The 15,857-nt window shown below is 48.9% G+C and overlaps 2 protein-coding genes across 2 annotated transcripts in view; both read left to right on the top strand.

Moving 5' to 3' along the window:
* The first annotated feature begins 2,632 nt into the window (after nucleotides 1-2,632).
* LOC139568134 (LITAF domain-containing protein-like) lies at nucleotides 2,633-6,213 on the top strand. The gene is made up of 4 exons (XM_071389866.1): nucleotides 2,633-2,929; nucleotides 4,075-4,176; nucleotides 4,751-4,901; nucleotides 5,125-6,213. Exons 2-4 carry the CDS (start codon nucleotides 4,089-4,091, stop codon nucleotides 5,228-5,230), a joined length of 345 nt encoding a protein of 114 aa, XP_071245967.1. The 5' UTR covers nucleotides 2,633-2,929; nucleotides 4,075-4,088; the 3' UTR covers nucleotides 5,231-6,213.
* An 830-nt stretch (nucleotides 6,214-7,043) lies between these two features.
* The window catches only part of LOC139568137 (lipopolysaccharide-induced tumor necrosis factor-alpha factor homolog), an 8,843-nt gene continuing 29 nt past the window's right edge, over nucleotides 7,044-15,857 (top strand). The window contains exons 1-5 of the mRNA XM_071389872.1: nucleotides 7,044-7,745; nucleotides 12,025-12,153; nucleotides 13,536-13,637; nucleotides 14,330-14,480; nucleotides 14,704-15,857. The exon at nucleotides 14,704-15,857 is cut by the window's right edge and continues 29 nt beyond it. Of these exons, the coding sequence (XP_071245973.1) occupies nucleotides 12,030-12,153; nucleotides 13,536-13,637; nucleotides 14,330-14,480; nucleotides 14,704-14,809 (483 nt within the window). The 5' untranslated portion in view covers nucleotides 7,044-7,745; nucleotides 12,025-12,029 and the 3' untranslated portion in view covers nucleotides 14,810-15,857. The remainder of the gene's footprint in view (nucleotides 7,746-12,024; nucleotides 12,154-13,535; nucleotides 13,638-14,329; nucleotides 14,481-14,703) is intronic.

Below are 15,857 nucleotides of genomic sequence, written 5' to 3'. Positions count from 1 at the left end.
CTCCGACCACTACCTTGTATCCTTTTCCCTCTCGCTCTCATCCAACACTTCCCACACTGCCCCTACTCGGATGGTATCGCGCCGTCCCAACCTTCGCTCTCTCTCCCCCGCTACTCTCTCCTCTTCCATCCTATCATCTCTTCCCTCTGCTCAAACCTTCTCCAACCTATCTCCTGATTCTGCCTCCTCAACCCTCCTCTCCTCCCTTTCTGAATCCTTTAACTCTCTATGTCCCCTATCCTCCAGGCCGGCTCGGTCCTCCCCTCCTGCTCCGTGGCTCGACGACTCATTGCGAGCTCACAGAACAGGGCTCCGGGCAGCCGAGCGGAAATGAAGGAAAACTCGCCTCCCTGCGGACCTGGCATCCTTTCACTCCCTCCTCTCTACATTCTCCTCTTCTGTCTCTGCTGCTAAAGCCACTTTCTACCACTCTAAATTCCAAGCATCTGCCTCTAACCCTAGGAAGCGCTTTGCCACCTTCTCCTCCCTCCTGAATCCTCCTCCCCCTCCCCCCTCCTCCCTCTCTGCAGATGACTTCGTCAACCATTTTGAAAAGAAGGTCGACGACATCCGATCCTCGTTTGCTAAGTCAAACAACACCGCTGGTTCTGCTCACACTGCCCTACCCTGTGCTTTGACCTCTTTCTCCCCTCTCTCTCCAGATGAAATCTCGCGTCTTGTGACGGCCGGCCGCCCAACAACCTGCCCGCTTGACCCTATCCCCTCCTCTCTTCTCCAGACCATTTCCGGAGACCTTCTCCCTTACCTCACCTCGCTCATCAACTCATCCTTGACCGCTGGCTACGTCCCTTCCGCCTTCAAGAGAGCGAGAGTTGCACCCCTTCTGAAAAAACCTACACTCGATCCCTCCGATGTCAACAACTACAGACCAGTATCCCTTCTTTCTTTTCTCTCCAAAACTCTTGAACGTGCCGTCCTTGGCCAGCTCTCCTGCTATCTCTCTCAGAATTACCTTCTTGATCCAAATCAGTCAGGTTTCAAGACTAGTCATTCAACTGAGACTGCTCTTCTCTGTGTCACGGAGGCGCTCCGCACTGCTAAAGCTAACTCTCTCTCCTCTGCTCTCATCCTTCTAGACCTATCGGCTGCCTTTGATACTGTGAACCATCAGATCCTCCTCTCCACCCTCTCCGAGTTGGGCATCTCCGGCGCGGCCCATGCTTGGATTGCGTCCTACCTGACAGGTCGCTCCTACCAGGTGGCGTGGCGAGAATCTGTCTCCGCACCACGTGCTCTCACCACTGGTGTCCCCCAGGGCTCTGTTCTAGGCCCTCTCCTATTCTCGCTATACACCAAGTCACTTGGCTCTGTCATATCCTCACATGGTCTCTCCTATCATTGCTATGCAGACGACACACAATTAATCTTCTCCTTTCCCCCTTCTGATAACCAGGTGGCGAATCGCATCTCTGCATGTCTGGCAGACATATCAGTGTGGATGACGGATCACCACCTCAAGCTGAACCTCGGCAAGACGGAGCTGCTCTTCCTCCCGGGGAAGGACTGCCCGTTCCATGATCTCGCCATCACGGTTGACAACTCCATTGTGTCCTCCTCCCAGAGTGCTAAGAACCTTGGCGTGATCCTGGACAACACCCTGTCGTTCTCAACTAACATCAAGGCGGTGACCCGTTCCTGTAGGTTCATGCTCTACAACATTCGCAGAGTACGACCCTGCCTCACACAGGAAGCGGCGCAGGTCCTAATCCAGGCACTTGTCATCTCCCGTCTGGATTACTGCAACTCGCTGTTGGCTGGGCTCCCTGCCTGTGCCATTAAACCCCTACAACTCATCCAGAACGCCGCAGCCCGTCTGGTGTTCAACCTTCCCAAGTTCTCTCACGTCACCCCGCTCCTCCGCTCTCTCCACTGGCTTCCAGTTGAAGCTCGCATCCGCTACAAGACCATGGTGCTTGCCTACGGAGCTGTGAGGGGAACGGCACCTCCGTACCTTCAGGCTCTGATCAGGCCCTACACCCAAACAAGGGCACTGCGTTCATCCACCTCTGGCCTGCTCGCCTCCCCTACCTCTGAGGAAGTACAGCTCCCGCTCAGCCCAGTCAAAACTGTTCGCTGCTCTGGCACCCCAATGGTGGAACAAACTCCCCCACGACGCCAGGTCAGCGGAGTCAATCACCACCTTCCGGAAACACCTGAAACCCCACCTCTTTAAGGAATACCTAGGATAGGAGAAAGGAATCCTTCTAACCCCCCCCCCCCCCCCCCCTTAAAAGAGTTAGATGCACTATTGTAAAGTGGTTGTTCCACTGGATATCATAAGGTGAATGCACCAACTTGTAAGTCGCTCTGGATAAGAGCGTCTGCTAAATGACTTAAATGTAAATGTAAATGTAAATAAGCAACAGCTTGAACAAGAAGTGTGTGTGTGTGTGTGTGTGTGTGTGTGTGTGTGTGTGTGTGTGTGTGTGTGTGTGTGTGTGTGTGTGTGTGTGTGTGTGTGTGTGTGTGTGTGTGTGTGTGTGTGTGTGTGTGTGTGTGTGTGTGTGTGTGTGTGTGTGTGTGTGTGTGTGTGTGTGTGAAAGAAGACAGGTGAGAGAGAAGGTGGGGGCAGAGACATATGTTTTCTCAATGTGATATTTTCATAAGGTGCTCACTGTCTTCCTCTCTCTCTCTCTCAACCCCAGACAGTATGGAGAAGAGCAAGCATGGACCCCCGCAGGACGTGCCTGCTCCCCCCTACCCCGGCCTCCCAGCGGGCAACCAGGGAAGTGGCGGGGGAACAGCCTACCCCCCTCAGCCTGGCTACCAGGGAAGTGGCGGGGGAACAGCCTACCCCCCTCAGCCTGGCTACCAGGGAAGTGGCGGGGGAACAGCCTACCCCCCTCAGCCTGGCTACCAGGGAAGTGGAGGGGGAACAGCCTACCCCCTCAGCCTGGCTTCCAGGGAGGTAAGAGATCAGATCTACACTGATACTCTTAGGGACAGTTTAAGCTTACACTCTTAGAAAATAAGGCGCTATCTAGAACCTTCCTGGAACCTGAAAGGGTTCTTGGAACCTAAAAGGGTTCTTCCTGGAACCTAAAAGGGTTCTTGGAACCTAAAAGGGTTCTTCCTGGAACCTAAAAGGATGCTCCTATGGGGACAGCCGATGTGTGTGTCATGATAGCCATAGATGTCATGAACATCATTGTTAAGGGCTGTCCAACCACTCTGTATCCCTGGGTTTGTTCCCATAATGCTTGCCAACCACTCTGTATCCCTGGGTTTGTGGTCCCATAATGCTGGCCAACCACTCTGTATCCCTGGGTTTGTGTTCCCATAATGCTAGCTAACCACTCTGTATCCCTGGGTTTGTGGTCCCATAATGCCAGCCAACCACTCTGTATCCCTGGGTTTGTGTTCCTGTAATGCTGGCCAACCACTCTGTATCCCTGGGTTTGTGTTCCCATAATGCTGGCCAACCACTCTGTATCCCTAGGTTTGTGGTCCCATAATGCTGGCCAACCACTCTGTATCCCTGGGTTTGTGTTCCCATAATGGTGGCCAACCACTCTGTATCCCTGGGTTTGTGGTCCCATAATGCCAGCCAACCACTCTGTATCCCTGGGATTGTGGTCCCATAATGCTGGCCAACCACTCTGTATCCCTGGGTTTGTGTTCCTGTAATGCTGGCCAACCACTCTGTATCCCTGGGTTTGTGTTCCCATAATGCTGACCAACCACTCTGTATTCCTGGGTTTGTGGTCCCATAATGCCAGCCAACCACTCTGTATCCCTGGGTTTGTGTTCCTGTAATGCTGGCCAACCACTCTGTATCTCTGGGTTTGTGTTCCCATAACGCTGCCCAACCACTCTGTATCCCTGGGTTTGTGGTCCCATAATGCTGGCCAACCACTCTGTATCCCTGGGTTTGTGTTCCCATAATACTGATCAACCACTCTGTATCTCTGGGTTTGTGTTCCCATAACACTGGCCAACCACTCTGTATCCCTGGGTTTGTGTTCCCATAATGCTGGCCAACCACTCTGTATCCCTGGGTTTGTGATAAATGACACAGTGTATTGATGTATTTATTCATCCCTTATTTATCAGGTCCCCAACCCGGCATGTACCCACCACCTCCCCAACCCGGCATGTACCCACCACCTCCCCAAGCCGGCACGGGCATGGCACAACCTACAAACGCCCCCAGTGGTGAGTCACACACACACTGAAGAAAACTCCTAACGGTGTGACCAAAACTACCTCAATCGGGTACCCCTACTCCTACCCCGTGAAAAGAGAACCAAGTTGTACACACACAAGGTATTGGCTGGACGTCCTGGCCATAGCAACACCCATCCTTAGCAACCCTTCTAATCCTCTACCCTCTGTGGGGGTGTGAAATATAGAACAAAGAACACAATTTTGGGGGGGCCTAATTGGTCGTATCCAGTTCTGTTCTGTTATATTGTGTATTGTCCGGTTCTGTCCAGTTCTATCCAGACTATCCAATTCTATCTGGTTCTATCTGTTTCTGACCAGTATTTCCCTCTCCCTACAGTAACCTGGGTGGTGGTGATTCTTTCTAGTCTTGTCCAGTTCTATCCAATTCTATGAAGTTCTATCCAGTTTTATCTGCTTTTAACCAGTATTCTCTTCCTTCTGCAGTAACCCAGGTGGTGGTTCTGTCCTGTTCTAACCAGTATTCTCTTCCTTCTGCAGTAACCCAGGTGGTGGTTCTGTCCTGTTCTATCTGGTTCTAACCAGTATTCTCCTCCCTCTGCAGTAACCCAGGTGGTGGTGATGCAGCAGCTGCTGCCTAGAGACGTACCCGGCCAGATGACGTGTCCCCACTGTCAGGTCCCAGTTCTGACAGAGACCACACACACCCCTGGACTGCGCACCTGGGTCCTCTGTGGAGTCCTCGGCATCTTAATGTAAGTTGGTACACGTGGCAAACATTATTTTTTTCTCTCTCTCATAAACAGCAAAGATGTCATCCAGACGTGGCAGGGGGTATTGGTCCAGATGCAACATTGAATTCACAGTAGAGATGGATACACACACTGAATCCCTTCTCTCTCTCTCTCTACCCCACCTCTCTGTCTCTGTCTCTGTCTGTATCTCTCTCTCTGTCTCTCTGTCGCTCTCCTTCTCTAGGTGCTGGCCATGCTGTTTGATTCCTTTCTGTGTTGACTCCTGTAAGGACGTAGAACACCGCTGCCCCAACTGCAAGAGAGTGATCCACATCCACAAATGCGAATAGGCCAAGATGAGACGCCTGCCACAAAGTGATCCACAACTAGCCCGGCCCACAGACACTGCTGCCACAAAGTGATCCATACCTTTATGAATCCATTCCAATACACCACTAGTCTACACTACACCACTAGTCTACACCACTACTCTACACCACTAGTCTACACCACTACTCTACACCACTAGTCTACACCACTAGTCTACACCACTAGTAGGTCAAGAACGCTTTTAGTACCTGAGTAATGGTGACTCTTATTTCCAACCATAACACACACACACACACACACACACACACACACACACACACACACACACACACACACACACACACACACACACACACACACACACACACACACACACACACACACACACACACAGTTGTGAAGCAACGTGCTCCTCATGACAATATAAATATCTGTGGTGAGAAGTCACAGTGTAAAGACAATAGTCTGTCTGTGGCTGAGATGACTACTGGAAGACCAGCTTAACATTGACTAGTGTCAGTGTGTAACAAGCTACGGTCACTTCTAGCAGACCTTTTACACTGATTGTAATGTATGTTTTCTTTCATTCTGTGAATCTTCATGTCAGACAAAGTAGGATTCTATTTGTATTGACATTGGTATCGATTGGTTGTTGGGTTTTTTAAAGGCACAGTCGACAGTTGAAACAATAAAAAAGCTGAACCCCGCCTCTGTTTTTGTAAAAAGCTGCAGGATGGGGCTGGAGAAATGTAACCACTCTCAAAGACAGAGCTATGCATGCAATGACTGACCATCCAACGTTATAGCTTTACATTTACAAACATTGGAGCAAAACAAGCTTGTATTTTGGGTTCTGATGGGGTACAACAGTTGAACTAAGCACAAGAAACAGTCATAAGTTATATTCTTCTAGATCAAAAAATGGATGTATTAACTGCGGATTGCACCTTTAATTGATTAACAATAATTGTTCTAATAAAGTTAATAACTTTGACTTTTGAGACGATAGTGGCCCTTGTTTCCAGAAACACACATATACACTTTAAAATATTTCTTTCTAAAATGTATTCACCTGAAAAAAGGCCTGTGTTAGGTGTTCTAATGACCTTTCTTCCAAACACCAATGGACCAATGTTAGTTAAGAAATGACTGTCTGGTCTGCATTATGTTCTAATAGTCTAACTGAAGATGACTCATGGTGATAATAGGCTGCTCATGCATGGTTAATACTCTCTGCTGGCTACTAGGTTTTCTGTCTTCTCACTAACAAACGTATTTTCCAACCACAACGTTGTTTATCGAGAACTATTTCCCCTCAAAACACACACACACACACACACACTAACACACACACTAACACACACACTAACACACACACTAACACACACAAACACACACACTAACACACACACACACACACACACACTAATACACACACACACACACACACATACTAACACACACACAAACACACACACACTAACACACACACACACACACAAACACAGCATATTCCCACCTCTTCACTTTAAAACCCTTCAGTAAGTCAGAGGTCTCTGGTCTATTGATGGGAATCAGTGTCTTCAGGCCTGCGTCCCAAATTACATCCTGTTCCCTAGGTACAGGAGTGCACTGCATTTGACCAGGGCTCTTTGTCATTTGGGAAACACCCCTGGTGTGAGTGGAATTTACTGTTTCCTGTTATACTGGGATTCGTCGTCACACAGTGATGATGCAATTACACTGGAACTAGTGATTGACCAACAGGTGTAGTTATTTTCCATCAGGCTTGTGTTCACTATTCAGCCGCTTAAGATAACGTTGTTATCTCATCTGCCTCACACCTTCCTCATTCCTCCCCTCTGTGTGTGCGCTCGTTCTCGCTCTCTTTCCTACCTGGTTCACTTACTCACGGTCTCGAGGGAGTAGCAGCTCTGATCTTTAGCTCCACACAGTCCACAGTACCTCGTCTCCTCCAGGACTCCAGTCCACAGTACCTCGTCTCCTCCAGGACTCCAGTCCACAGTACCTCGTCTCCTCCAGGACTCCAGTCCACAGTACCTCGTCTCCTCCAGGACTCCAGTCCACAGTACCTCGTCTCCTCCAGGACTCCAGTCCACAGTACCTCGTCTCCTCCAGGACTCCAGTCCACAGTACCTCGTCTCCTCCAGGACTCCAGTCCACAGTACCTCGTCTCCTCCAGGGCTCCAGTCCACAGTACCTCGTCTCCTCCAGGGCTCCAGTCCACAGTACCTCGTCTCCTCCAGGGCTCCAGTCCACAGTACCTCGTCTCCTCCAGGAAACCAGTCCACAGTACCTCGTCTCCTCCAGGGCTCCAGTCCACAGTACCTCGTCTCCTCCAGGACTCCAGTCCACAGTACCTCGTCTCCTCCAGGACTCCAGTCCACAGTACCTCGTCTCCTCCAGGACTCCAGTCCACAGTACCTCGTCTCCTCCAGGGCTCCAGTCCACAGTACCTTGTCTCCTCCAGGGCTCCAGTCCACAGTACCTCGTCTCCTCCAGGACTCCAAAAAGGTAAGGGGCTGTCTCTCTGCTCGAGGCTGGGAAAGGGTGCTCTGAGTTGAGGGGTTTCAGAGTGCTTCTTTGCAGGATGTAATAAAATATGAAAGAGTTGTGTGTAGGACTAGGAATATCTGTGTTTGTTTTGTGTGTGTTGCTACGTGAGAAGGAAAAGTCTTAGAAGAGGGGTGTTTTTTAAATTGGTTTAGAGAAAACAGCACCAGTCACCCTACCTTCTAACTCTGTCTTGGTGCCTAATGATAGATGTGTACACACAGACAGAGATGTTAGATGTGTACACACAGAGAGCGCTGTTAGATGTGTACACACAGACAGCGCTGTTAGATGTGTACACACCGACAGAGCTGTTAGATGTGTACACACAGACAACGCTGTTAGATGTGTACACACAGACAGAGGTGTTAGATGTGTACACACAGCCACCGCTGTTAGATGTGTACACACAGACAGAGGTGTTAGATGTGTACACACAGCCACCGCTGTTAGATGTGTACACACAGACAGAGCTGTTAGATGTGTACACACAGACAGCGCTGTTAGATGTGTACACACAGGCAGAGGTGTTAGATGTGTACACACAGCCACCGCTGTTAGATGTGTACACACAGACAGAGCTGTTAGATCTGTACACACAGACAGAGCTGTTAGATGTGTACACACAGACAACGCTGTTAGATGTGTACACACAGACAGCGCTGTTAGATGTGTACACACAGACAGCTCTGTTAGATGTGTACACACAGACAGCGCTGTTAGATGTGTACACACAGACAGCGCTGTTAGATGTGTACACACAGACAGAGCTGTTAGATGTGTACACCCAGACAGAGCTTTTAGATGTGTACACACAGACAGAGCTGTTAGATGTGTACACACAGACAGAGCTGTTAGATGTGTACACACAGACAGAGCTGTTAGATGTGTACACACAGACAGCTCTGTTAGATGTGTACACACAGACAGCGCTGTTAGATGTGTACACACAGACAGCGCTGTTAGATGTGTACACACAGACAGAGCTGTTAGATGTGTACACACAGACAGCGCTGTTAGATGTGTACACACAGACAGCACTGTTAGATGTGTACACACAGACAGAGCTGTTAGATGTGTACACACAGACAGAGCTGTTAGATGTGTACACACAGACAGAGCTGTTAGATCATCAAATCAAGTTTATTTTATATAGCCCTTCGTACATCAGCTAATATCTCGAAGTGCTGTACAGAAACCCAGCCTAAAACCCCAAACAGCAAGTAATGCAGGTGTAGAAGCACGGTGGCTGGGAAAAACTCCCTAGAAAGGCCAAAACCTAGGAAGAAACCTAGAGAGGAACCAGGCTATGAGGGGTGGCCAGTCCTCTTCTGGCTGTGCCGGGTGGAGATTATAACAGAACATGGCCAAGATGTTCAAAATGTTCATAAATGACCAGCATGGTCAAATAATAATCAGGAATAAATGTCAGTTGGCTTTTCATAGCCGATCATTAAGAGTTGAAAACAGCAGGTCTGTTGACCAGGGCCCATAGGGTAGAGTACTACTGTTGACCAGGGCCCATATGGTAGTGTATTACTGTTGACCAGGGCCCATAGGCTAGAATACTACTGTTGACCAGGGCCCATACGGTAGTGTACTACTGTTGACCAGGGCCCATAGGGTAGTGGACTACTGTTGACCAGGCCCATAGGGTAGTGTACTACTGTTGACCAGGGCCCATAGGGTAGAGTACTACTGTTGACCAGGGCCCATAGGGTAGTGTACTACTGTTGACCAGGGCCCATAGGGTAGAGTACTACTGTTGACCAGGGCCCATAGGGTAGTGTACTACTGTTGACCAGGGCCCATAGGGTAGTGTACTACTGTTGACCAGGGCCCATAGTGTAGTGTACTACTGTTGACCAGGGCCCATAGGGTAGAGTACTACTGTTGACCAGGGCCCATAGGGTAGTGTACTACTGTTTACCAGGGCCCATAGGGTAGTGTACTACTGTTGACCAGGGCCCATAGGGTAGTGTACTACTGTTGACCAGGGCCCATAGGGTAGTGTACTACTGTTGACCAGGGCCCATAGGACTCCGGTTATTAAAAGTAGTGAACGACAGTATATAGGGAATAGGCTGTTCCCTCTAATGTTTTCATCAATGATCAAATTTCAGGTCTGCTGAGCGTAACCTTCAACATTCTAGTGCGTGTTTACTGTGAGCACTGAGGCTGTACCCACTTTAAGTTAGTTTTAATCAGGGGCGCAACTTTACTGGGGACATGTCCCCCCACATTCTGAAATTCCATTTTGAACCCCCCAGTTTTATCATTGGAATGTGATACAAAACGAGGCACCGGTGTGCTTTAGGACCATGCGGACGCCTCCGAGCCGTCAGGTAGGTCATTTGGAGTGTTTATCCGAGTGGATAAAAATAATACAATTATGTCCCCCCCACTTATAAAACCAAAGTTGCTCCCCTGGTTTTAACAGTGATCAAGTAGACTATTTGGTCATAATGTAGACCTACCAGTTTGGTCTACCATCAAAAACAATGGAGAAAATGCATCCCATAACATTTTAACATGGAAATACCTGTTCCATGATTCAGCCTACAGTAGCAGCCAATGTGTGGTGTTCAATGTAGGCGTACATTCCATGAGACGTTTGAAAAAATCATTCAGGGCTTAACATGAACCTGTTTATCCACTTGTCCTTCAGACAAGGAGGTGACTGAAAATGTTGTTGAGTCGTTTGATGCAAGAAACCATTTTATTCCCATACCATTATTACAGAAAATCTGACAAATACAACACTGCCCCTTTAACACAAAAACGCTCTTTAACTGACTCGGGCCGTTTGAAATGGGCACCTTTCATCCAAGCTACTCAATACTGCATTGACTGCAGGAAAGGGCCATGAGGTCACAGAGGGCGCTTCTGGACATTGACTGCAGGAAAGGGCCATGATGTCACAGAGGGCACTTCTGGACATTGACTGCAGAAAGGGCCATGAGGTCACAGAGGGCACTTCTGGACATTGACTGCAGGAAAGGGCCATGAGGTCACAGAGGGCACTTCTGGACATTGACTGCAGGAAAGGGCCATGAGGTCACAGAGGGCACTTCTGGACATTGACTGCAGGAAAGGGCCATGAGGTCACAGAGGGCGCTTCTGGACATTGACTGCAGGAAAGGGCCATGAGGTCACAGAGGGCACTTCTGGACATTGACTGCAGGAAAGGGCCATGAGGTCACAGAGGGCACTTCTGGACATTGACTGCAGGAAAGGGCCATGAGGTCACAGAGGGCACTTCTGGACATTGACTGCAGGAAAGGGCCATGAGGTCACAGAGGGCACTTCTGGACATTGACTGCAGGAAAGGGCCATGAGGTCACAGAGGGCACTTCTGGACATTGACTGCAGGAAAGGGCCATGAGGTCACAGAGGGAACTTCTGGACATTGACTGCAGGAAAGGGCCATGAGGTCACAGAGGGCACTTCTGGACATTGACTGCAGGAAAGGGCCATGAGGTCACAGAGGGCACTTCTGGACATTGACTGCAGGAAAGGGCCATGAGGTCACAGAGGGCACTTCTGGACATTGACTGCAGGAAAGGGCCATGAGGTCACAGAGGGCACTTCTGGACATTGACTGCAGGAAAGGGCCATGAGGTCACAGAAGGCGCTCCTGGACATTGACTGCAGGAAAGGGCTGCCTCTGTATTTTGTATTGTCAATTGATGTGTCAGTGTAGATTGACACTTAAATGTTTTCTAACTGACTCTAACTGTTGATCATTCACCAGTAACATAGACCAGGGTGAGGGTTATTCTGATAGATTTAGTGGGTGTGTGGCATTCATTAGTGGTGGTGTTGTTATAGGCTTGTACTACTCAGAGTCGACAGGCCAAGTCTTTGTCCCATGAAATGTCACCAAACCTGCCCGGTTGAATACAGGGGTGTGTATCATTGTTATAAGCAACAGCTTGAACAAGAAGAGTGTGTGTGTGTGTGTGTGTGTGTGTGTGTGTGTGTGTGTGTGTGTGTGTGTGTGTGTGTGTGTGTGTGTGTGTGTGTGTGTGTGTGTGTGTGTGTGTGTGTGTGTGTGTGTGTGTGTGTGTGTGTGTGTGTGTGTGTGTGTGTGTGTGTGTGTGTGTGTGTGTGTGTGAAAGAAGACAGGTGAGAGAGATAAGGGGGAGAGAAGGTGGGGGCAGAAACATATGTTTTCTCAATGTGATATTTTCATAAGGTGCTCACTGTCTTCCACTCTCTCTCTCTCTCTCAACCCCAGACAGTATGGAGAAGAGCCAGTATGGACCCCCGCAGGACGTGTCTGCTCCCCCCTACCCCGGCCTCCCAGCGGGCTACCAGGGAAGTGGAGGGGGAACAGCCTACCCCCCTCAGCCTGGCTACCAGGGAAGTGGCGGGGGAACAGCCTACCCCCCTCAGCCTGGCTTCCAGGGAGGTAAGAGATCAGATCTACACTGATACTCTTAGGGACAGTTTAAGCTTACACTCTTAGAAAATAAGGTGCTATCTAGAACCTTCCTGGAACCTGAAAGGGTTCTTGGAACCTAAAAGGGTTCTTCCTGGAACCTGAAAGGGTTCTTGGAACCTGAAAGGGTTCTTCCTGGAACCTGAAAGGGTTCTTGGAACCTGAAAGGGTTCATCTTGGAACCTAAAAGGGTTCTTGGAACCTGAAAGGGTTCTTCCTGGAACCGAAAAGGGTTCTTCCTGGAACCGAAAAGGGTGCTCCTATGGTGACAGTTGATGTGTGTGTCACGATAGCCATAGATGTCATGAACATCATTGTTAAGGGCTGGCCAACCACTCTGTATCCCTGGGTTTGTGGTCCCATAATGCTGGCCAACCACTCTGTATCCCTGGGTTTGTGGTCCCATAATGCTGGCCAACCACTCTGTATCCCTGGGTTTGTGGTCCCATAATGCTGGCCAACCACTCTGTATCTCTGGGTTTGTGGTCCCATAATGCTGGCCAACCATTCTGTATCTCTGGGTTTGTGGTCCCATAATGCCGGCCAACCACTCTGTATCCCTGGGATTGTGGTCCCATAATGCTGGCCAACCACTCTGTATCCCTGGGTTTGTGTTCCTGTAATGCTGGCCAACCACTCTGTATCCCTGGGTTTGTGGTCCCATAATGCCAGCCAACCACTCTGTATCCCTGGGATTGTGGTCCCATAATGCTGGCCAACCACTCTGTATCCCTGGGATTGTGTTCCTGTAATGCTGGCCAACCACTCTGTATCCCTGGGTTTGTGTTCCCATAATGCTGACCAACCACTCTGTATCTCTGGGTTTGTGGTCCCATAATGCTAGCCAACCACTCTGTATCCCTGGGTTTGTGTTCCTATAATGCTGGCCAACCACTCTGTATCCCTGGGTTTGTGTTCCCATAATGCTGATCAACCACTCTGTATCTCTGGGTTTGTGTTCCCATAACGCTGCCCAACCACTCTATATCCCTGGGTTTGTGGTCCCATAATGCTGGCCAACCACTCTGTATCCCTGGGTTTGTGGTCCCATAATGCTGGCCAACCACTCTGTATCCCTGGGTTTGTGTTCCTATAATGCTGGCCAACCACTCTGTATCCCTGGGTTTGTGTTCCCATAATACTGATCAACCACTCTGTATCTCTGGGTTTGTGTTCCCATAACGCTGGCCAACCACTCTGTATCCCTGGGTTTGTGTTCCCATAATGCTGGCCAACCACTCTGTATCCCTGGGTTTGTGATAAATGACACAGTGTATTGATGTATTTATTTATCCCTTATTTATCAGGTCCCCAACCCGGCATGTACCCACCACCTCCCCAACCCGGCATGTACCCACCACCTCCCCAAGCCGGCACGGGCATGGCACAACCTACAAACGCCCCCAGTGGTGAGTCACACACACACTGAAGAAAACTCCTAACGGTGTGACCAAAACTACCTCAATCGGGTACCCCTACTCCTACCCCGTGAAAAGAGAACCAAGTTGTACACACACAAGGTATTGGCTGGACGTCCTGGCCATAGCAACACCCATCCTTAGCAACCCTTCTAATCCTCTACCCTCTGTGGGGGTGTGAAATATAGAACAAAGAACACAATTTTGGGGGGGCCTAATTGGTTGTATCCAGTTCTGTTCTGTTATATTGTGTATTGTCCGGTTCTGTCCAGTTCTATCCAGACTATCCAATTCTATCTGGTTCTATCCAGTTCTGACCAGTATTTCCCTCTCCCTACAGTAACCTGGGTGGTGGTGATTCTTTCTAGTCTTGTCCAGTTCTATCCAATTCTATGAAGTTCTATCCAGTTTTATCTGGTTCTAACCAGTATTCTCTTCCCTCTGCAGTAACCCAGGTGGTGGTTCTGTCCTGTTCTAACCAGTATTCTCTTCCCTCTGCAGTAACCCAGGTGGTGGTTCTGTCCTGTTCTAACCAGTATTCTCTTCCCTCTGCAGTAACCCAGGTGGTGGTTCTGTCCTGTTCTATCTGGTTCTAACCAGTATTCTCTTCCTTCTGCAGTAACCCAGGTGGTGGTTCTGTCCAGTTCTATCTGGTTCTAACCAGTATTCTCCTCCCTCTGCAGTAACCCAGGTGGTGGTGATGCAGCAGCTGCTGCCTAGAGACGTACCCGGCCAGATGACGTGTCCCCACTGTCAGGTCCCGGTTCTGACAGAGACCACACACACCCCTGGACTGCGCACCTGGGTCCTCTGTGGAGTCCTCGGCATCTTTATGTAAGTTGGTACACGTGGCAAACATTATTTTTTTCTCTCTCTCATAAACAGCAAAGATGTCATCCAGACGTGGCAGGGGGTATTGGTCCACATGCAACATTGAATTCACAGTAGAGATGGATACACACACTGAATCCCTTCTCTCTCTCTCTCTACCCCACCTCTCTGTCTCTGTCTCTGTCTGTATCTCTCTCTCTGTCTCTCTGTCGCTCTCCTTCTCTAGGTGCTGGCCATGCTGTTTGATTCCTTTCTGTGTTGACTCCTGTAAGGACGTAGAACACCGCTGCCCCAACTGCAAGAGAGTGATCCACATCCACAAACGTGAATAGGCCAAGATGAATAGGCCTGCCACAAAGTGATCCACAACTAGCCCCGGCCCACAGACACTGCTGCCACAAAGTGATCCATACCTTTATGAATCCATTCCAATACACCACTAGTTTACACTACACCACTAGTCTACACCACTACTCTACACCACAAGTCTACACTACACCACTAGTCTACACCACTAGTCTCCACCACTACTCTACACCACTACTCTACACCACTAGTCTACACCACTACTCTACACCACTACTCTACACCACTAGTCTACACCACTACTCTACACCACTAGTCTCCACCACTACTCTACACCACTAGTCTACACCCCTACTCTACACCACTAGTCTACACCACTAGTCTACACCACTAGTAGGTCAAGAACGCTTTTAGTACCTGAGTAATGGTGACTCTTATTTCCAACCATAACACACACACACACACATACTTGTGAAGCAACGTGCTCCTCATGAAAATATAAATATCTGTGGTGAGAAGTCACAGTGTAAAGACAATAGTCTGTCTGTGGCTGAGATGACTACTGGAAGACCAGCTTAACATTGACTAGTGTCAGTGTGTAACAAGCTAAGGCCACTTCTAGCAGACCTTTTACACTGATTGTAATGTATGTTTTCTTTCATTCTGTGAATCTTCATGTCAGACAGAAAGTAGGATTCTATTTGTATTGACGTTGGTATCGATTGGTTGTTGGGTTTTTTAAAGGCACAGTCCACAGTTGAAACAATAAAAAAGCTGAACCCCGCCTCTGTTTTTGTAAAAAGCTGCGGGATGGGGCTGGAGAAATGTAACCGCTCTCAAAGACAGAGCTATGCATGCAATGACTGACCATCCAACGTTATAGCTTTATCCATGTTTTGAGGCTATACGGTGTTTGTTTACATTTACAAACATTGGAGCAAAACAAGCTTATATTTTGGGTTCTGATGGGGTACAACAGTTGAACTAAGCACAAGAAGCAGTCATAAGTTATATTCTTCTAGATCAAAAAATGGATGTATTAACTGCGGATTGCCCCTTTAATTGATTAACAAT

Source organism: Salvelinus alpinus, chromosome 2, assembly GCF_045679555.1.
Source record: "Salvelinus alpinus chromosome 2, SLU_Salpinus.1, whole genome shotgun sequence".
NCBI classification, from domain to species: domain Eukaryota; kingdom Metazoa; phylum Chordata; class Actinopteri; order Salmoniformes; family Salmonidae; genus Salvelinus; species Salvelinus alpinus.
Note: the sequence above shows the minus strand (reverse complement) of the source record. Positions and strands in the feature narration are given on the sequence as shown.

Excerpts from the sequence above, each read along its gene's own strand:
- LOC139568134 (XM_071389866.1), top strand. The coding sequence starts at position 4,089 with ATGTACCCACCACCTCCCCAACCCGGCATGTACCCACCACCTCCCCAA. Across the intron at positions 4,177-4,750 it reads ACCTACAAACGCCCCCAGTG|TAACCCAGGTGGTGGTGATG; the intron begins GTGAGTCACACA and ends CTCCCTCTGCAG. Across the intron at positions 4,902-5,124 it reads GGAGTCCTCGGCATCTTAAT|GTGCTGGCCATGCTGTTTGA; the intron begins GTAAGTTGGTAC and ends CTCCTTCTCTAG.